We start from the raw sequence: 21,049 nt of genomic DNA on the forward strand, positions 1-21,049 counted from the left end.
AGGGGATATGCTTCTGGAGCTTGAAATTATTTGCAGGGGAGAAATCTTGGCATGGGTAGCTGCTGAGTGCAGAAAGGCTTGTGCTGAAGATCTGTAAGATGTCCCAGAAGCTGTGGATGCAGGAGGGCCCTGGGGAAGCTCATCCTATCTCGGGGCACTTGAGAAAGCATCTCAGATAGTGCCTGATGTCTACATATGTGGGAGGGGGCTGGGGGATCCCACCCTACTTCCCTGGGGAACACGCCCCAAACAGACCTATTAAGTCCCCCTTTTCGAGGTGCTTACATCTGCTCCTTCCCCCAGATCCTGCAGAAGCCGACCCATGAGCTAAAGCAGCAGCTGGCAGGCTACTCCAAGCGCGTGGCCAGCTCCGTCACCGAGCTCATCCAGGCCGCCGAGGCCATGAAAGGTAAAGAAAGATCCTGCTCAGAGGGCTGGAATTAGGGTGGAGGGCTCAGGAGCTGCTGGAGGAGACAGGGAAACTCAGAACTGAGGCTGCATGCAGGCGTAACCTGCCCAACTTCCCAATGTTCCTAGGGACAGAGTGGGTTGACCCAGAAGACCCCACTGTCATCGCTGAGAATGAGCTGCTGGGGGCAGCAGCTGCCATTGAGGCTGCAGCCAAGAAGCTGGAGCAGCTGAAACCAAGAGCCAAGCCCAAGGTAGCAGTGCTGAGCCTTGTCTGGCCTTCGTACTCAGCTTGGGATGGGCTGGGGCTCTCCTGCCTGTGCTTTAGCCAGGTTTGAAGCCCTGTCTGACAGTTGGTCCCTCTTGCTGTACTCCTGCTACCTCCCACATCCCCAGCTAGACTTTCCTCAGGTAGCCCATGCCCTGCTGCACCCCACAGCCCTTAATCCAGCTTTATGTGTTTCTGCTCAGCCCCCTGCAGCCATCTTTCTGTTCTGCTCCATCTGTCCCAGCACTTCTGCTTGGGACTCACTCTGCTTTTGCCCACAGCAAGCAGACGAGAGCCTGAACTTTGAGGAGCAGATCCTGGAAGCTGCCAAATCCATTGCTGCAGCCACGAGTGCCCTGGTGAAGGCAGCCTCAGCAGCCCAGCGGGAATTAGTGGCCCAAGGAAAAGTAAGGCCATAAGAGGGAAAGAAAAAAATGTAGAGAAGGGTTCTCCCTTCTTCCAAGGTTGCTTGTAACCCTCATGCCTGTGGCAAGAGGTGTGTAGGGTGGGGACCCTTACCTCTTTCCTCCTTCTCCTTAGGTGGGTGCCATCCCAGCCAACGCAGTGGATGATGGACAGTGGTCCCAGGGTCTCATTTCAGCCGTGAGTATCAAGATCATGCCAAGGGGTTGGGGGGAAACTTTCCTCTTGACTCCTGCTGCAAACATGAGGATGCTGTGTCCCTTTGCTTGTCCTCAGTGTTCCTCCCTCTCCCACATGCTGTGAAATCTAGTTCTTTCCATTCCATGCTTCATAACCTCCTTGGAGACGACCAGGGCTTCTGTACCTCCCCTGACAGCCTCTCTTGCCACAGGCACGCATGGTGGCTGCTGCCACCAACAACCTATGCGAAGCTGCCAACGCCGCGGTGCAAGGTCATGCCAGTGAGGAGAAGCTCATCTCCTCTGCCAAGCAGGTGGCTGCTTCCACAGCCCAGCTCCTGGTGGCCTGCAAGGTGAAGGCTGATCATGACTCGGAGGCCATGAAGCGGCTCCAGGTGAGTTTTAGGCTGCCTCTTCAGTCCCTGTTGTTTGAAGGGTGGCTGGGAGTGTGGTGAGGGCATGTGGATGCTCTCCAGGGCTCATGCTCCCTGCCTGTATTCCATCTGTGGGCGGTTCATTGGAACACAGGCTCCTGATTGCTTGGATTTCACTGCTAGCTGCTCAGCCAGGCATGTGAGTGATGCTGGGCTGCTCAGCCTGACAGCAGGTATTTAGGAACAATGACCTGGCACAGGAATAACTGAAATGGGTGCGCTTTGTCACTGGCATTCAATGTGGGGGGGACATGTTCTGTGGCACCGTTAATCCTCAGAGGCTATGGCACACAAGAGGTCAATGCCCATGTGTTGGGACGTTAACATGAGGTCTCAGCACTAGGGCCAAAGGCTGGGGAGAGGCAGCAGGGCTGCCTCCCAGTCCCTGCCCCGCTGCTCAGAGAGGAACCAGAGCCTGGCTGGGAGCAGAAGCGCCTGAAATGGTCATGAGCGGGTGACAAGGCAGCGAGCCATGTAAAGGAATCCCTGCCTGCAGCTCCCAGCACTCCTAGCTGCTGGTCCTGCCTGCTGCCCAGCCTGGGGCAGGAGTTCCTTCACACCTCTGGGCAGCAGTCCTGCGATGGGGCTGTGCCTCACACTGACACTCTGTTCCCTGCTGCAGGCTGCTGGAAATGCCGTGAAGAGGGCATCAGACAATCTGGTGAAGGCAGCGCAGAAGGCAGCTGCCTTCCAGGACCATGATGAAACGGTGGTGGTGAAGGAGAAGATGGTCGGAGGAATTGCACAGGTGAGGAGTAAGGCTGCTTCAACAGGGCAGGAGCAGCTCTAGGTGCCACCTAAAGCTGTGTTGCCAGTCTCAGAAGCATGTCCTGCCACCCACCAGCACAGGTCATGTGTTGAGAGAGCCTCACAAAAATGCTGAGTTCACCTGTCTAACTGAGTACTAGATAAATAATGGGTCTCACCCTATCTGCCACAAGTAGCAGTGGATGCATGCTCCCAGGGGTGTAAAGCCTTAGCTTCTTGGTGCAGAGCCCACAGTATCCCAGCATCTGTGACACATGGAAAAAGTAGCACTGTGGGTAGAGGGTGAGATGTACCTAGCGGGGGGCCAGAGTCCCAGTGCTGGCTCCCTGGCAGCTGAAACCCTCTACACAGCACGTGGGACTGAGCCCAGAAGCTGTGCTATTCTGCTTTATTCCGGAGAACCGTGATCCCACCGTAGAGACAAACAGCCCTCATGTCCCGTGAAGCAGTGGCTGTTACGGGAGGGAAGCATCAGCTAGATAAGCTGGCTCTGGGGTTGACATTGCTGTGGTAGAGGCTCTGGCCATCCCTGTGGGAGGCAGTTGTGACCTTGGGGCTCTCTCCTGGCAGATTATCGCCGCCCAGGAGGAGATGCTGCGCAAGGAGCGGGAGCTGGAGGAGGCAAGGAAGAAGCTGGCAATGATCCGGCAGCAGCAGTACAAGTTCCTGCCCTCGGAGCTGCGGGATGAGGAGCAGAACTGAGCCGCATGCCCTCTGCTCACCGCACAGACTGCTGCCTGCCCACCTGCCCACTGCCTGCTCCTATTTAAGATGACCCACCACAAGCGAAGGGCTGTCTGGGCTAGACCAGAGCTCTGCCCGCACCCAGAGCAACGGAACTGACTCAGCTGCCCTCCAAGCCAGTGCCGCACCAGCAACTCCGCTTCGCTGCCCAGCCCACCTTCCCATGCACACCCAAGGCACAATCAGAGCGCTCGGAGGGACTCGGTTGGGGTGGGAGCCGGGGCTGCACTGGCTCAGGGCTCACCCGCCAGCCCCGGGGTGCGGGCCCACAGAGCTCTCCACTGCAAGGGGATATTTACTTGTGCCTTTTTCCTTCCCTCTCCTGCCCCTTTTTTCTCTCTCCTCCACGTGGGATGGGGACAGGCGGGTGGCTTGCCCTTTCCTGTGTGATGGCATGCAGGGAGCAGCCACCTCTCGCTGAGCTCTCACGTGGAGCTGCCTTTCACCTCCAATGCCTTATTGCTGGCTGAATCTTCCTCTACAGCTACCCTGGAAGGCCCTGAGTCCACCCCATGAGTATCTTTTTCAGCCCAGGCCCCTCTGGGGAGCAGCAGGGCTGGAAGCCACAGTGCCTCCACTCAGGATGGGGGATGATGTGATGAGTTCACCCCCAGAGCTGTTTTTGCCTTCCTGCAGGGCTTCCCCCCAGCTGCGGCCCCAGCCAGCTCTGCCTTCCTCTTTCTTCCCAAGTGCCTGCATTGTTTTCCAAGATCTGCAGTATTTTTGTAACTTTTCCATTTCTCTAGTATTGAGCCTGCAGCTTTCAAAGTTCATTTATTTCCCTGCCAGCTTATGCCCTTCCCACTAACACCCAGCTCTCGCCGGGGTCCCGTAGCCCAGCATCCCACCCCTCCTCGGCTCCAGGACCCCTGTCCCTTCCCCTTTGCACTCGCTGAGGCTTGTCTCACCATTTTGATACTTTAAGCATCCAGTATGAAAGATTGAAGAGAACTAGCTCCCCTCCAAGCCTCCGGGGTGGGGTGGGGGATGCCAGTGTCTCCTCAGAAGGACGCATTCATCAATAAAACCTGGTTTTCCTGCTTTCTTGCCAACTGGGTATCAACGGGCCTCTCCAGGAGACGGGGAGGACAGGGGGGCCTGGGCGCCTTCCCTCCCGGCAAAGAGAGGGGGGAGTGTACCACGGGTGCTTATACAGCATGGAAAATATTTGAGGCACGTCCAGCCCCAGGCACCCGGCAGGCCGGACCCCCACTGCCAGCCATGTGCTGGCCTCGCAGGTGCTGCCGAGGGGCCACCACTGCAGGAGGGGATCTTGGGGATTTTGTTTCTGGGGGATTTGGGACTCAGGGAAGGCGGGGGGGTGTTTGTGTGTGAGGCTCAGCTTCTGGCCCCATTCCTCCTACCAGCCAAATATCCTCCTGTGTAGGGTGCTGTAGGGGTGCAGGTGGGAGACCTCCCACCCCATAGTCACTGGTGGCCCATCAGTGGGGAAGCAACAGTCTGGTGTGGTGTGGGTCTGGGAATGTGGCCGGAGCCTTCCCGGCTGCCAGCGTTGATCTCACGCCCCGAAATAGCCCCCCAGAGCCAACCTGTGCGGGCAGCAGCTGCCCCAGCATGTCCCCACCTGTTCCCACCCTGTCACTCAGCAGGGATTTGGGGGGCCTAAGCAGTGGCAGGGCAGGTGGGGGTGATGTGGGGTGCAACAGGGACATTGGACATTGCGGGGTGCAACAGGGGCACAGGCAGGTTGGCTCGTGTCCTTTGCCTCTCGGCTGTTCCTGGTAGTGTGAGCTACAACATCACCAGTGGCAAGGACAGCATCCTGCAGTATCCCGGACAGAAACCCCCGTCCCCTGGTGGTCACGTCCCTGGGGTGTGGAGGGGCTGTTTCTCCTAAGACACTTACCCCTGGCCAGGCTCCAGGGTGGATTTGTGGCTCTCGCAGGCATCCCAGTCCTCCCAGCTGTCCCCTGACAATCTGCGCTGGCCTGACCCAGCACCAGGCTCTCACCCAGGTACTGGCTTGGACATGAGGCCCTTCAGAGTTTCCAGCAAGGACAACAAGTGGGCACAGCGTGGCAGCAGCTCTGGCCTCATCCCGGCGTCCTGGGCATAAGGGAGCTCCAGCACCCCCTGCACAGCAAGAGGTGGTGAGATAAACACCAGGGGAGGAACATGGAGGTGTAATTAACCACTGCCCCTCAATCTCACATACTGATCAAAGAGTTATTTTGGCAGGCAGGTTCAGGAAAGCACATGGAGTGGTTTGAAGATGGGATGACACAGTCATAAGGTGCCAGGCCTCTGCAGGGATCCAAATTCAGCTAAGTTGGAGATTATGTCCCAACTTCTTGGGAAGCCCAGGGATGGGGCAATAAACTGCAGCACAGATTGCACCTGGAAAGGTCCCATTAGTTGTCAGGACAAGCCTTTCCTTGGGAGTAAGGTGTGAAATATGAAGGGGATTGCTTGGAGACCATCCTTGGAGACCTTAGCCCAGGACAAGCCCAGTCATGGGGCAGCAACGGGAGGGATGTGCACCCACACCTCTCTGCACCCCCTTGAACCACAGGTTACCACAGAGGACAGGCTTAAGGGAAGAATCATGGACCTTGGCTCCCTGATGGTTCCAGCAGTGTCCGTCAGACGTGGTTATGAAGCCTGGAGCAATGGGGGCGGGGCCGGGGGTTTATGGACAGAGAGGGACAACAGCATCCTTAGGGGGCTCATCTGAGGGCTGGCCTCGCTCCAGGACAATTTCCTTGCTGCTTGCACCATTCCCATCATCGTCTTTGCCCCATGCACTGAGCACATGAAGTTGCTCAAGCCCATGAAGTTACCCCAGGCTGAAACATCCCGCAGCAAAACAATTATTCTCTCCCAGGAATGACGGGAGATGAATCTTCCTCCTCCCCTCAGAAGCCACACGCTGGCAGTTACAGACTCTCCTTGTCCAAATATGTGCCTAATTCTTCAGTACTAATAACTGCTTTCCAGAGTCCAGCATGGCCTTTCTGCTTTCCCCACGGAGCCAGCAGCTTGCTGGTCCTTGACTGCTCCCACCCTTCCTATGCCCTCCACCATCCAGGCCTGACACTTTCTCCTGACACCATCCTAAAAGACACTTTCTCCAGCTATCAAAAACTTTGCTTTCCTCTCCTCTTGGAGTACTGGTGCCAAGAAGTTGCATCAAGCAAGGGCTGGCTGCAGCCCAGGGGCAATGGCTGTGGGAGCCTGTGCACCCCTCCTGTCCCTACCCCATCCCAGCCTTCCACACGTGCCACACAGCTCCCATGGCCCCTCCACCAGCTCCTTCCAACCCCCCCGACCCACAGCCCACCCTGCAGCTGGGAATGTGCCAGAAGCATTTACGATCGTTATTAAAGTACAGGTTATTTTTGGAGGAGCTGGGATTTGAAGGGTTTGCATTTTTTTGCCTGTGGAATACAATTTATTTAGAGCAGAAAGATGAAGAGGGGCAGTGAGCTGCCTGTACACCCTGTGTCACTCTAAAATGCCCCTCTGTGGGCTGTGCATGTGCCGAGTGTCCTTGTGGGTGCCAGGGGCAGTGGCTCCAAGGCAGGACAGAAAGAAGGTGGGTACCAAGGAGTCTGCACAGAGCTCTGACCCTCCTGCCCCACCAGCAGCTGGATGGGAAAGGCGAGGGCTCTGCTCAGTTCTCTCCTGGGGGATTTTCCCCATGGGGGCAATGCCAGCCACGCATGTCACTCAGTTCAATCACAGCTTGAGTGTGACCCCTACACTTGAGTGCCAGCACACTGGTGCTCCCAAGTGCCACGCCAGCCCTTGAGGTGTCCCCAAGCCAGTGCCAGCAAGCAGGGTCCCTCTAGCCCCAGGGTGCTGTGACAGGGAACGTGGTGTACCTAGGGCACTAGTATAAGGACAGCTCTAACCGGAGCCGCTGCCACCAGGGTACCTGTCCTCAGAGCCCCAGGACGTCCCTTGCCCAGTGCCACTGGGGTACCCCCAGCACAGTGCTACGGAGCGTCCCTCATCCAGTGTCACAGGGGTACCAGAGCGCTGCCCCGGGGTGTGCATCACCCAGCGCCACCTGGGTACCCATAGCACAGTATCCCGGGGCGTCCCTTGCCCAGTACCCCCGGTCTGTCCCTAGCGCAGCCACCCGGGGTGTCCCCCGCCCTGTGCCCCGGTGGGTGCCGGGCGCCAGGGCTGCGGCGATACCCGCCGGGGGCCGCCCCCCCGTCCCGCTCGGGGCGAGGGCCGGTGGCGAGCCAGTCCCTAAAAGGTGCTGGCGGGCGGCAGGGGAGGTACCGGGGCAGCCCCCGCCCGGTACGGCCCCTCCACAGCTTTTAGGCAGCTCGCGGGGCGGGGAGCTCAGTGCCGGTGCTCCCTCCGCTCCCGGTCCCGCTGCTTCCCGCTGCTCCCGGTGCTCCGCGTCCTTCTCCCGATCCGCGCTTCGCCGCCGACACCCCGGCACCATGGAAGCCATCAAGAAGAAGATGCAGATGCTGAAACTGGACAAGGAGAATGCCATCGACCGCGCCGAGCAAGCGGAGGCTGACAAGAAGCAGGCGGAGGATCGCTGCAAGCAGGTGAGTGTCCCACGGGCTTCCCCGGCATTACCTGCGTACCCTCCACTCTCGGAGTGTCCAGCCTGGGGTCCCTGTTCTGCTGGGAATCCAGCTCGGGGACCCTCCACCCTAGAGTTGTCCAGCACTGGAAACCTCGTCCCGCTGAGTGCCCAGCCCCGGGGATTCCATCCCACTGATCGCCCAGTCTGGGGACACTTCACTCTCAAGGGTCACACAACCCCCACAGTGATCTCCCCACACCGTCTAGACACTGGATGTCCTGCTTGTGGGTGCCAGCTGTAGAGATTGACACCCTTGAGACCTTACCTCTCTGGGACCATGCCCCCAGAGACATCACCCCATGTGGATCTGTCCCCAGGAACCAACATTTCAGTTTCTTTTCCTTGACCCCTTATGCTGGTACCCCCAAACATGTCTTATCTCAGTGGGACACCCCAGCTCCTCCTCCCTATCCCTGTCCCAGGGAGAACCCTGGGGGCTGCATACTCCTACCACAGCCACAAAGACATGACAGCACAGATTCGTGTCCCCCAGAGCTGTATCCCCAAGCCAGGAGCTCTCCAGTTCCCTATACAGGGAGGGAGACCACCACCCCCTTACCTCCACCAGGTTCAGGGATGATGGGGGTCCCGGGAGCTGCTCTACACCAAGAGCCCCTCAAGGACCCGTAGACCCAAAGTTGTCAGAGGACACGTCCATGTTTTCCTGCTGTGCTCCCCACAGGCTGGGTGTCCCCAGGAGAATGGGAGAACAGATCCCCTTCCAGCCTTGCTGACACCACCATCTCCCCTGACCCCCACTCTTTGTGCTTTCCCCAGCTGGAGGAGGAACAGCAGGGCCTGCAGAAGAAACTGAAGGGCACTGAGGATGAGGTGGAGAAGTACTCCGAGTCCGTCAAGGAGGCTCAGGAGAAGCTGGAGCAGGCAGAGAAGAAAGCTACAGATGTAAGTAGGCATGCCAGCAGCTCCTCCCCTGCACAGGCTGTGGACCTCGGGGCAGGGGGGGGCTAAAGGAAGAGGGGGCCCTTATATGGAAAGCGTCTGAGGGGAATAATGTCAGGATCCCATTCCTTCGATGTTGACACTGAACTGGGCTGATGGGGCCTGTGTGGGATGCATGGGCCAGGCCAGCTGCGCTGGGCAGTGTTGGTTGCTGGTCCTGTCTTGAGCTTTGTGGGTAGCCTACAGTTTGGCTCCCCAAAGCTTACAGGGACAAGTGTCCCACGATGTGTCACAGGTCCCGAGCACGCACCTCCTCAATGCTCGTAGGAAAAACTGTGGTGCTTGCTAAACTGTGGCAGAGCAGAGAAAAAGAAAAATCTCTTGCTCTGGTTAGCTGCTGAGTGCTGGCTGCAAGGAAGAACGCTTGGGGTGTGTGGAAGGGAATTTGGGTGCATTTGGGGTCCAGTGTGCTACTTCATACCCTGAGAAGGGCAAAGCCAGGAAGAGTTTTATTTAGTGCCATGACTGATGTTTCTCCCGGGAAATAGATCCCTTTGGGGAGATGTTAGGAAGGTGTTGAAATTGGCTTGTGCCTGGCCAGGATGAAGGGTGGAACAGCTGTGTGCGGCCACGGGGCCGCTTGGGAATGGGGTATAACGACCTGTGGTGCCACACAGGGTATTTGACACCCTATAAATAAATCCTCCTTTTGATAGCCAGCCCCTCTTTGATGAAAACCAACCCTGGAAACTGGAGGAGAAGCTAAAGGAGAGCCGTCTGGAGCATAGCCAGCAGGGCATGGCCAGGCTTTTCAGGATTGATAAAAAAAAATTCAATCCCAGCTGGTTTATGGAGCTAAATGGGGGAGATGTGTCAAATCTCTGAGGCCGCCGCCAAGGACAGGGGTGAGCGGACAAGGACGAGCAATGGCAACACCAGTCCTGTGGAAGCGCAGAGCCGCTGGGCAGCAGCCAGGGGTCTCCTCAGACCTCTTTTCTGATCCTACAGATGGGTCTCCTTTAAAACATTGAGAATCCTCTGGAAGGGCACATTCAACCTGGCATAGGGCAGGCATGTCAAGCTGGGCAAGGTGGCTGCTGTGTGCAGCAGGTTCACACTGATCTAACTGGTTCTGTGCTGGTATGAGACAGGGCAAACTCAGTGTGGCTGAGGGTGGATGTGATGTTCACAGTGCAGGGCTCAGAGGAAGTGGCAAACAGTGGTACTAGGCAGATGTCAGCAGTGGGGTGTGGAGTGGTTTGCTGCTCCAGTGGGCTGTGCGATGCCATCCTGGGCAGAGGCTGTTTCCCTGCTCTTGGTCCACAGCAGTTTGGCAAATCTGTGGGCTTCAGCATGGAGAGTCCCGTTCCAGAAGATACACCAGAAGAGAACTACTGGGGAAGGGCCAGAACAGGAGACGTGGTGAAGGAGAAGTGTCAGGGTGGAGGTTGGCTGCAGCAAGGCTAGGGCTCCATCACCAGCACAGCCCTCCCAGGTCCGTACCAAAGCCTGGACAGGCTGCACCATGTGTGGGTCTCTGGAGTCACCCCTTCACACCAGGGACCTGAATGTGCTGACAGCTCTAAGTGTCAGCGCTGGTGTCGCCTCCTCCCTGGTGCGAGGTGCAGCACAGCTCCTGCTTCCAGCAGAGGAAGCGCTGGGTGGACCCCCAGAGAACACCCACCCCAGGCACCCCTGTGTCCTCCCTGGCTGCCAGGACAGTGGGTGCCTGTGAGCACGGAGTGTCCCAATTCCTCAGATGGCTCAGGCTCATACCAGTGATCCAAGCTGCCTCCTGCTCTTGGCAAAAATGCCAAAGCCTTAAAAGAATAAACACCCACCTCGGTATGGCTCTGCCCGCTGTTGGCACTGGATGGTGGGCACAAAGGCCATGGGGACTGCACTTAACAGTGCAAATACTTTGCCCCAGGCACTTGGAGAGGTATCAGATAGTGCACAGAGCAGGGAATGCCTGTCTTTTCATCAGGCAACTCCACAGAGCTTCCCAGCAGCTCTGTGAGCCCACCGTGGTCCTACAACCTCTTGTCCCCAGGAGGAGCAGCCCATGGTGCCCAGGTCGGGATGGGCAAGGGCTGCTGGAAACGGTGCAGCTGGGACAGCAGGTTTAGGTTAGAGCAGCCCTCTCCATCGCCCCGCATCCCCAGCATTGACTTGTCTCCAGCCACCTCAGAGGGGCCTTAGGGAAACTCTGCCGCTCCCAGGCCATGATCCCAAAAGCTTCACTAGTGTTCCCGCCCCAGCTGCTTTCCCCAGCCAAGACTTTGCTCTTATTTGGTGATTCCCTGAGCTGGTGGGAGGGAACTGGACTCTGCTGGGAAGTGACTGCATCTCGGGGTGGGGCCACAGCAGGAGGCACCTAGCCTAGCTACTGGGGGATCAGGGTGGCTGCCCCCCAACCTGTCCCCCTTCTGCCTGCAGCTGGCTCATCCCTGCCCCACTGCTGCCAGGAACCCTTGTTTCTGCTGTGGGCCCCCATGTCTTGGTGTGTGCATTACTGACATCCAGGCCTCGGACCGGGAAGGGGCAGCTGGGCCCGAGGCCAAACCCAAGGCTGTGTGCTCCCAGGAGACCCACAGTACCGCCTCTTCCTCTGCCTCTTGGCTAGGAGGCATGGATCTGCAGGGTGCAGATAGCAGTGTGGCTCAGTTGCCCCCAGGACCCCTGGCCCTGGAGCTGACACCAACTGGTGAGGTCAGCCTGGGAAATGGCATTCCTGGAGGCAGGGGTGAAGTGCAGCCAGGGAGCTGTCACTACATCTTAAGGGAGGATTGAGTGCCAGCAGCTCCAACTTGTGATGGATCAAGACATGCCCCAGCCAGAATGGAGAGCCAGGAGCTGGAGGTTTGACCTCCCCCATAGGTCACAGTCCCCAGGGCAGGAGGTGGCAGGGTCTCCATGGGCCCCATGAGTCTCTGTGGGGCTGCAGGACAGGTTCTCACATTGGGGAGCAGATACCAAGGGACTGAATGCGATGGACGCTGGGCATCTGGCTGCAGCCTAGGTACCCCCAGAGGATGCCCAGGAACGGGCTCTGCTAATGCCTCTTACTGACTTCCATAAGAAAAAAGTCCACAACCCTCCTTAGCTCTGCAGCAATGGCTGGGGAGGGCAGCGCTTGGGGAGCACGCATGGATACGTTGCTCCTGTGGCCATGGAGGCTCACACAGGACAAGCTCCAGCACTCACAGACTCTCTGGACTGCTGGAAATGTCTATTTCCTTGGGGTCCTCTCCACTGCTCTGGGGTTTTTCAGTGCGACTGTACACTCCTGCCTGGGGGGCAGCATGCAGCCCGGCCACGGAGACAAGTGTGTGCCCTGCCTTGGGGCCGCTGTGAGCCCACCTACTGTACATGCCCCTACCATGTACCCTTTCAGTGGGGACCATGCATCTGCCTGGGACTGTGCGTGCTGACCCGGGGTTGGTGGGGACAGTGTGCCCTGCCCAAAAGCAACTGGGCATCTCGCCTTGGCGCGGATGTAGAGACAGTGACCAAAGCCTGGGAAGGATCACGCACCCTGCCCGGGAGCACCCTCTGTCCTGTTTGAGATGAGGGGCTCTGTGCATCCCTCCCGGCGTGGGAACTCTCTCCTGCCGTGGGTAAGCACGGCACGGCTAGCCCGGGGCAGCGGCGGAGCAGGTCGGTCGGAGGCAGCAGCAGCAGGAGCGGCAGCAGGAGAAGGAGGAGGAGGAGCAGGAAGGGATGGAGGCAGGGCGGGCGGCGGGAGCGGCCGCTGCCTGAGCGCTTCCTGCCCGAGCCGGGCGGATCCCACAAAGGGATCGGCGGTGTGGCCTCCCGGTGCAGCTCCCGCCATGGCCAGCTCCAGCTCCATCGATGCCGTCAAGAAGAAGATCCAAAGCCTGCAGCAGGTGGCCGACGAGGCGGAGGAGCGCGCCGAGCACCTGCAGCGGGAGGCCGATGCCGAGCGGCAGGCCCGGGAGCGGGTAAGGGCCGCTGGGATGGGAAGAGGAGGGCGGGGGGCACCCTGGCAGCTCCTCGGGATGCCCCGCCGGCTCCGGCCCCGCTGCCGGCATCCCTTCCGGCGGGCTGGCCCCGGCCCCCCTGAGCCCCGGTAGCCGGGCTGGCTGCCCTCGGGGTGCAGGAGCGCGGCAGGTCCCCGGGGAGCTGCGGGGAGCTGCCACCCAGCCGGAGAGAGCGCCGGGGCAGGGAGCTCGGGGCAGTCCCTGCCTGCGGGCAGCCCCCGCCAGCCGCTCCCTCCTCCGCCGGTCTGGCGACGGAAGATGCTGCGTGTAGCGGGGCTCCCCAGGGCTTCCCGGCTGGCCGGGCGCTGGGAGCAGGCAGCGGGCAGCCCTGCCTAGGGAGCGGATGCCTCCTGGGAAAGGATCCCTTCCCTCGGAGGTTGGCGTGCATAGCCTAGAATCCCACGCCCAGGCTCTTGTCTGGCTTCCAGCGGACTCTGCTGTTCGGGCCGCAGAGCTTTAGCTCTGTCCCTTCGTGGGGAAGAGCCACCCCTTCACACTGCCTCAGGCCAAAATTTCCATTTTGGCAGCGGGGTGGCATGCCTAAGCTGCAGCTTTTTCCTGGTTTGTCTTTTTAGTTGTTGGAGCTTTCTGTTTTCTTCCTTTCTTTCTGTTTCCTATGCCCACTCATTCAACATTCTCACCATATCAGGAGCGGCAGAGCTGGGTGCGGTACCCGGGTTGTTGTCACTCGGGCTGTGTGCGGAGGAAATGGCCCCTTCCTGAAGCCTCAGATCGGGTTCCCCGGCCACTGGGAGCTGCCGGGAGAGCTCATGTTCCCAAGTGTCCATCCGGGCAGCTCTGACCCACTTTGAGGGTGATTCCCAGGGAAAAAAAATCTACCAATGCATTGAGGCTGATGCTGCAGGTAGAGCGTTGTCCTCTGGGCGCCAGCTCCAGTTTCCCATTGGGTGATTTGGCAAGGGACAAGGTGTCTGTTAAACGGGTGATCCTGGGGCGGAGGCGCTGTGGGGCTGGCAGCTATGGGGCTGGCAGCCGTCTCTAAGAGACGCCGGCTCCACCCTGCCAACTCGCCGCGGGGATTGCGGGTCCTCAGTGAGGCCATGCAGGGTGACAGCCCCTCGCTGCTCTCGTAGTTCCCATGCTTGGCTAGCTATCCCTGAGGGGCATTCCCAGTACCGGAGCATGAGGCCGGATGTGTCCAGGCATTGCAGCCAGCCAGTCCTGCTACAGCCTGTGAATAAGCAGGAGCCACTATCTCCTGGGCTGGTGCACGGAGCTGCTCCCCATGGTGAGGTCTTATTGCCACCCATCCCTTGATATTCGGGGGGTTGTCTTCCTTGCACCCCCCTCCTGCACCTTCCTAGTGGGAAGTGGGGCTGAGAGCTGCTGAGGCAGCATTTCCTGATTGTGGCTATGGAGCAGGAGGCCTTTACCAAATGGAAAAGAGTGCAAGGCCAGGCGTCAACAGGCTGGCGGAGGGCCAGGGCCACTGCTCCTGGCCAGCTCCAGCTCCCAGCCCTGTGTGTGGGGAGCCTGGGAAAGGGAGGGCTCTGGTCCTGCCAGCCTTATTTTGGCCAGGCGCCAGCCTGCCGAGGGCGACTCGCTCCACTACCCCCGGCACTGTGCTGTACATCAGCTGGGGGGGCTCTGTGCTTGGCCTCAGGCTTCCCTGTTGCACAGGGCCCTGGGGGCTCCTGCAGGAGAAGCTCCCAGCCCACTCCACTGCCTCTGTAAACAGGAAATCCACAAGCAGCTCCGATCTCCTTTTCGGGAGCGAAGCCGCACAGGGCATTCCTCCCCCTTTACTCACTGCTCTGCAAACCCCAAATACCATCCCCGTGACGGCACGGCTGCTATGGCCACCCTGCCCCAGTGAATGTGTCCTGTCCCCCTCCAGGATGGGAACTGGAGGTGTGAGGACATGGTGGGGCTGCACATGCCAAGCTGGCACTGGAAGGCTGGGAGAAGACAGCATCAAAGAGCCACTAGGGATGAAGATAACTCTATAGAGAGGCGAGGGAGTGCATGGTCAGGCATGCCATTCCAGTGAACATGGGCTTGTTGCGCAGTGCCAACAGGGGTTCTGGGTGGTATATAGGAGTAATCATTGAAAATGCTTTATCCAATATCTGTATTTGACATGATGGATTTCTGTTCGCCTAGGCTGAGGCTGAAGTGGCTTCCCTCAACCGCCGTATCCAGCTGGTAGAGGAGGAGTTGGATCGTGCCCAGGAGCGTCTGGCCACTGCCCTGCAGAAGTTGGAGGAAGCTGAGAAGGCGGCTGATGAGAGCGAGAGGTGGGATGGAGATGGATAGTGGGAGTGGTATCAGGTCACTGCTGATTGCAGACAGCCCCCTTAGTTTTGCAGTGGGGACCCTCTGAGGTGATGTTATTGGGGTTTCTGTTGGTTTTCCTGCAGACTTCAAAAGGACAGAGCAAAGCCACATTGCAAAGAAGTCCCCCAGATACAGACACTCTTATCCAGAGCACACATAAAATCCTGAATAATTTTATCTGGTATTTATAAAAGCAGCAGACTGCAACCAAAGCCAGAGGAAGATATGAGTATGTTTTGTTTCCCAGAGCAGCTTTCTATGCTCAAGGACACAATAACAGCCCAAGAAGCAACCTCTGTGCTGATAACTAAGGTCAGATAGCTTCATTCAAGGGCACTCAGGTTGTATGGGAGTGCCCAGACATGTCACAGCATTCCTGGCAGTTAGATGAGGAACCTTCCGTCCATTGCCAAAGATTAGTTTGAGGAGCAGCATCTGAGTGATAGGAGAAGAGTCTGCAGGAGTCTCTTCTGTGGGAGTTTGGTAATCCTGTTTGTAAGCATCACCCCGAATGAGAAAGGCTTTGCCTTGGGGTGTTTTCCAGCATTTCCTAAGGGCTGCCAGCCTGTCGGGCTGTGGAGGTTGTGGCTGGCTCATCTTGGAGTGCACACCTTCCCCCCGCCACAAACATAGGTTCAGGACCTGCCTCTGAGGAGCACAATAGCCATACCTCATTCTGAACATAGCCCTGGGGCCACCTCGACTGCAGTTCTGCACAGGAGCATTTTTTGGGTATTGGTGATGTGATCCTACTGTGTGCCATCCTCCCCAAGCAATGTCCTTTGTCTCTAAAGCTAGAGAGTGGTATGGTTAGGGTACAGGATGTGCAGATGGGCAGGCAGGATGTGCAGATGACACCTTGACCCACAGCAGTAACATTTCCTGGCATGGTCTTTTCTCAGAGGCATGAAGGTCATCGAAAACAGGGCCATGAAAGATGAAGAGAAGATGGAACTCCAGGAAATGCAGTTGAAGGAGGCAAAGCACATAGCAGAGGAGGCTGACCGCAAATATGAGGAGGTGTGTGCCCCATTCCCCAGTCCTGACACCCTGGCAGTGCATCTCCTCATATCCCTATGCCCCCAGCTGGGGCAAGCACAGGGCTAACATAGGTCACTTGCTGCCATCAACAGGTTGCCCGCAAGCTGGTCGTCCTTGAGGGAGAGCTGGAGCGCTCGGAGGAGAGGGCAGAGGTGGCAGAGAGGTGAGCACAGTTCCCGGTGGGCAGCGTGCAGGGATCCCACACAGCCCTTGTCCCTGGGAGACATGGGGATGGAGATGTCTGTCCCTGGAAGCAGCAGGGTCTGTCACTGGGGTGGTCTTCAGGATTGCAGGCTGGGGGTAGGGGTGTGCCAACCCACCAGCATCACATCCTTGACCCTGTTCTCTGCTGTCCCCCTCCCGGGGTGCCCATCTTCCACCCCAGCCGAGTGAGACAGTTGGAAGAAGAGCTGCGGACCATGGACCAGTCTCTCAAATCCCTCATTGCCTCAGAGGAAGAGGTACTGGGGCAGGGGTGCGGGGCAATGTGCAGCAGCCCCCTCTCTCTGTTGCTGTCTCTCAAACCATGCGAGCCACCTCTTTCCTTTCTGCACCACTGCCTCCACCACTGGCCTCCCCTTGCCTCCCTCTCCAGCAGGTGCAGGCCGGACACGCTCCTCCATCCCTCCATCCCGCTTCTCTTGGCGGGGCCAGCAAGAGTTTGGCTGGCGGTGATGCATGAGGTATCTGTGCAAGGAAGCACAAGGAACGGATGAACGGATGCGTCCCGGCAGCTCCTGCTCACAGTGGCTCTGCTCCTAGTCCACCTGCACTGAGTTTTCTCCTCTCTCAACCTGTTTTCTCTCTTTCTTTCCTGCTTCCCCATGCCTGTTCTTTCTGCTCCTGCCTCTCTCCTGCCCTCTGGTCCCACTCTCCCCCTCCTGCCGGCCCTGCTTGGGATGTAGTAAATGTGGTGACCTAGAGGAGGAGCTGAAAATTGTCACCAACAACCTGAAGTCCCTGGAGGCCCAGGCTGACAAGGTAGGACCCAGTGAGGCTGCTGGGGCTGGGAAGAGTGCATGCGGTCTGGGAATGCTGCGGTCTCCTGCTGGGGTGAAGGACAGCTGGAGGCGTGCCTTGGGACTCACAGGCACTTGTCTCTGTCTCTGCAGTATTCCACCAAGGAGGATAAGTACGAGGAGGAAATCAAGCTTCTAGGGGAAAAGCTGAAGGAGGTAAGGGGTGTAGGGCCACCACAGAGTCAGTGCAGGAATGAGCTTGCCATCCTGAATGGGTTTTGACCCGATGAGGCCTATGTCCTCTCATGTTTTCCTGAATTGCAGCCCTGCTTCATAGCAGGTACCTGGGTCTGGGATGACCTTCATTAGTCTGTTCTGATTTAGGGTGTGCGGCTCCATGGAGCCCTAGTCACTTCTTGTCCCTTGCCTTTCACTCGGGAGGGCTTCTGGAGAAGGGTACCAGAGATGCAAATAGGGCAGATTTGGAGTGCAGTGCAGCCTGCACCACCCATTGTGTCCTGCAGCTCACCCTTTCCTCACTCTGCTTCCCACAGGCTGAGACCCGGGCGGAGTTTGCAGAGAGGTCTGTGGCAAAGCTGGAGAAAACCATTGATGACCTAGAAGGTAAAATGTCCCCACTAGCCTTACATCCCTCTTTCCTGGGGCAGCACTGGACACACCATCCCCCTGGTGGGGCTGGATAGTGTTTCACCAGAGGGTGGGGATGGGCAAGGGTTCTGGGAGCAGAGAGGCTGGATGCTGCAGCGTCTAGTGTGGGAGCACAGAGCTCCTGGGGTCTGAGCCCTGCCCTTGGGTGGGGAATAGGGTCACATTCATGCTGCCTGTGCCCGCACAGCCTTGCTGCCCTCAGTCTGCTGCTCACAGCCACTCTCTCTCTCCACCTTGTGTCCTCCACCCTATTCCACCATCTGCTGCCTGTCTGCCCCCACCTGCAGATGAAGTGTATGCACAGAAGATGAAGTACAAAGCCATCAGTGAGGAACTGGACAACGCACTTAATGACATCACCTCCCTCTGAGCCCCACACTGGGCACCAGCACTGCACCCGCTCCTTGCCTGTCTCTCCTCTCCCAGCTCAGCTGTTTGCCTGCCTGGCCATCCCACCTCTCTCCCTACCCTCTCTGTCCTCCTCTGTCCTACCTAGCCTGTGCCTGTCCATCAGCTCCTTTGGGACAGGAGCTGACCTGGGGTGTTGCTGCTGTACCCCTCTTTGGGGAGACAAGATGTAGGTGCTTAGAGCTGTTTGTTCAGGGCAGGAGAGCAGCCCGACGTACTGACTGGACAGTGTAGTTGTAGGCCTATGCCACAGCATTGCCCTGGGGATCAGGACTGTGCCCAGAAGCCCTTTGTTCCAGCAGCTCCCTCCTTGGCTCCTCAGTAGCAGAAGGACTGGGGACCCTGCAGCTCCAGGGCTGGGGGAGCCATTTACCCCCCCATATACTTCAGCAAAGTCCCCTGGTGCTGCTTGCTGGCCCCAGCATGGGGATGACCTGCATTGGGGAAGCGGCACCTCCACTGCCAAAGCTCAGGCCTGGAGGATAGAGGGTTGGATCCAGCAGTGCAGACACCTTGTTTCCTGGCTGGCAGGCGACCCCTACTCCTCCCTCATCCTTCTGTCCTTTGCACATTGCTCTTCACTTTGCATCTCATGACTTTTCTTTTGTGTTCTGTCCCTCTGGATTAATGAGTTGGTATCAATAAAATTGTAACATTGGTTTCCTCTTTGTTTTCTTCATGCCACTCTATCCCTCATCTCCTGCCTGTATCATGTGGGTACTGTCAGCAGTGTAGTAGGAGATGGCTGCAGGCAGCTCACAGCCACGGGCTCCCCAGGCTGACCATGGCTGAGACCCAAGAGGCTCCCATGCTGCCAGGCTGAGCAGGATGGGGCCATTGTGCTGACCCCAGCCACCCTCTGATTTGTATACAGCTTTCCTCATCTCATGCCATCTTCTCCATGAGTCCTTTGGTGTAAAATGCCAGGGTTAGACCTGGTCCTGTCCATTCCCTGTCTCCTCTCCCAGACCACCTACAAGAAGCAATCTCAGCACTGTCATAGCTCCTGCATTACCTTCCCTTTATGAAGAGGCTGGTGCTACCCTTCAGCAGTGATCTCTTGTGATCCCTAAATTGGTCCTGATCTACCTCCTCCTTCCTCACCACCCTACCATGTCCCAGAACCCAGTTTCCAAACTGATGGACCTGCAGTCTTGTCCCTGCACCAAGACTGGCTGCCTCATGCCAGTCCAGCTGTATCCCACCACTGGCTGGGGGGTTTGTGGTGTTTCCAATGAAGGCTTTCAGAAATGGTGCCTCTTTTCACTAACTCTCTTTTTTCTCTCTCTTTTCTGTGCTGCGTTGATGTCTCCATTTTCTCTAGAGCGCTCTCAGCAGGAAGCCGAGAAAAACCGTGTTCTCACTAACGAGCTGCGGGTCATCCTTACTGAACTTAACAACTGAGCTGCCCAGTGCTCCTGGCCCCGGCCCAGCCTCCCTGCCCCATTTTGGCCAGGCTGGCTCCAGGCTGGGAGCCCTTCCCCACTGGGGTGAGGCAGGGTGTGAAGCTTTGCCTTATCCTCTTAGGGATAACTACCCTGCTTGGGCAGGACAGGGAACCCCTCTGGAGCTGATCAGTTTTTTGTGGGAGAGATATGAAGGGTTTTGTGATGTCCTGGGATGCCCATGTAGTGATGGCTGTCCTCTGGCATCATCCTAGCTCTGCTGGGGAGGAATGCGGTAGTTTGTATTGCTGCCTTCCTCCCCTTGTCGCAGGAGTCACTGGGCAGCTTCTTCCTTCTCACTCTGGTCACCCCAAACTGTGCAGGGAGGATCCCCTTAGAAAGAGGTCCTTGGAGGGTGCTGGAAATGCTGGGAAAGGAGCTGAGGATCCAGCAGCACCTGCTGCCTCAGACTTGGGACAGAGAAGAGGCTAGCAGGGCATGCTGGGAGATGGGGCTGGGTGGACAGCAGTCTTGTTCCATCTCCATCTCTGGAGGAAGCAGGATGACATTTGGAAGTGAACACCAGAGGGAGGCTGCCTTGGGAGCAGGCTGCCTGGCAGAGTTTATCCTTGTAGCTTTGTTAGCTCTGCTCCTTATCTCTTGTCCTCTGCCCACTCTCCTGGGCTGTTAATGGGCTGTTTTCTCTCTCTTTTTCTTCACGGAGCACTGCTGGGTCATGCAGCAGGCATTGGTTCTCCGCTTCTGCTGGCCAAGGGTTTGTGCATGTGCCCATAGCTGGCCAGTGGTGATGCCCCAGTGTCTGGCCAAATAGTTGTACTCACCAGCAGCACCTGTGCTGCAGAGTGCTCAGCCATGGGCAACGGGGTACCCTGGGAAGATGGAAATGCTGAAGAGTGGTAACTGCCTGCCCTCATGACCAGCCTGACTGGCCTGGCTTCCCTGGCAGATCCCAGAGTGGCTGGACTCACCCCTGCCAGAAATGGGCTACTTGTGTGGACCATGTTCCACAGAGAGTGCCCTGTTTGACTGGAGGGCATTGCTGTACTGAAATGTCCATCTCTGTGTGTGTATGTGTGTGTGTGTGTGTGTGTGTGTGTGTGTGTCTGTGCTTGGTGTGGTGTGTGTGGGCCCCGCTGCACCTGGGTACATTTGGGTTGTGTCTGTGTGCGTGGCTGGGTGTCCCTTGTATTCACAGAGAGCCTGGCCAGTGCCAAAGAGGAGAACGTGGGGATACACCAGGTCCTGGACCAGACCTTACTGGAGCTGAACAACCTCTGAGCTGCCCTTGCAAGTCCCTATCCCTTTTCCCTACCCAACACATGCACCCCACTGGCATGCTCAAGATGCCGTCATCAGCTGAACTGCATCTTGGCCAAATCCACACCTCCATTGAGAAGGGAAGCTCAGCAGCCTTGCACTGTTGCTCAAGGGGATCTTGTTTGTGCACAGCCTAACCGGCTCTGTCCTGTCTTTATGTCCAAATATTAAAGCAGTTTGACAAAATGGATGGCTGTGTTTGGTCCTTTGGGTGGGTACAGGCACTGGGAGAGGAGGTGTGGATCTT

At 57.8% G+C, this 21,049-nt stretch overlaps 2 protein-coding genes across 13 annotated transcripts in view; both read left to right on the forward strand.

Annotated features, from left to right (window-relative positions):
- The window catches only part of TLN1 (talin 1), a 34,893-nt gene extending 30,628 nt beyond the window's left edge, over nt 1-4,265 (forward strand). For both annotated transcript variants that reach the window (XM_033085531.2, XM_033085532.2), the window contains exons 51-57: nt 304-409; nt 538-662; nt 958-1,083; nt 1,217-1,279; nt 1,491-1,673; nt 2,335-2,460; nt 3,051-4,265. In XM_033085531.2, coding sequence (XP_032941422.1) covers nt 304-409; nt 538-662; nt 958-1,083; nt 1,217-1,279; nt 1,491-1,673; nt 2,335-2,460; nt 3,051-3,182 — 861 coding nt within the window. In that variant the 3' untranslated portion in view covers nt 3,183-4,265. The remainder of the gene's footprint in view (nt 1-303; nt 410-537; nt 663-957; nt 1,084-1,216; nt 1,280-1,490; nt 1,674-2,334; nt 2,461-3,050) is intronic.
- A 3,286-nt stretch (nt 4,266-7,551) lies between these two features.
- TPM2 (tropomyosin 2) lies at nt 7,552-20,992 on the forward strand. 11 transcript variants are annotated; one of them, XM_033085766.2, is made up of 9 exons: nt 7,552-7,759; nt 8,578-8,703; nt 14,829-14,962; nt 15,905-16,022; nt 16,136-16,206; nt 16,429-16,504; nt 17,156-17,218; nt 17,557-17,626; nt 17,959-18,737. In XM_033085766.2, the coding sequence occupies exons 1-9, from the start codon at nt 7,646-7,648 to the stop codon at nt 18,039-18,041; spliced, it is 855 nt and encodes a 284-aa protein (XP_032941657.1). In that variant the 5' UTR covers nt 7,552-7,645; the 3' UTR covers nt 18,042-18,737. The 11 variants fall into 11 exon arrangements, with proteins under 11 accessions (XP_032941657.1, XP_032941656.1, XP_032941658.1 ...); XM_033085765.2 differs by lacking the exon at nt 17,959-18,737 and adding an exon at nt 20,681-20,992 and having other exon boundaries at nt 7,554-7,759; XM_033085767.2 differs by lacking the exons at nt 16,429-16,504; nt 17,959-18,737 and adding exons at nt 16,949-17,024; nt 19,404-20,992 and having other exon boundaries at nt 7,555-7,759.
- Nucleotides 20,993-21,049: the final 57 nt, after the last annotated feature.

The sequence above is a fragment of the Catharus ustulatus genome, chromosome Z, assembly GCF_009819885.2.
Source record: "Catharus ustulatus isolate bCatUst1 chromosome Z, bCatUst1.pri.v2, whole genome shotgun sequence".
Classification (NCBI taxonomy): domain Eukaryota; kingdom Metazoa; phylum Chordata; class Aves; order Passeriformes; family Turdidae; genus Catharus; species Catharus ustulatus.

What these genes read in the sequence shown, in the direction of transcription:
- TPM2 (XM_033085760.2), top strand. Translation starts at nt 12,270, where the DNA reads ATGAGGGGCTCTGTGCATCCCTCCCGGCGTGGGAACTCTCTCCTGCCG. An exon ending in AGCGGCAGGCCCGGGAGCGG is followed by an intron (nt 12,666 to 14,828) that starts GTAAGGGCCGCT and finishes CTGTTCGCCTAG; the next exon opens with GCTGAGGCTGAAGTGGCTTC. An exon ending in TCATTGCCTCAGAGGAAGAG is followed by an intron (nt 16,505 to 17,155) that starts GTACTGGGGCAG and finishes CTGTCTCTGCAG; the next exon opens with TATTCCACCAAGGAGGATAA.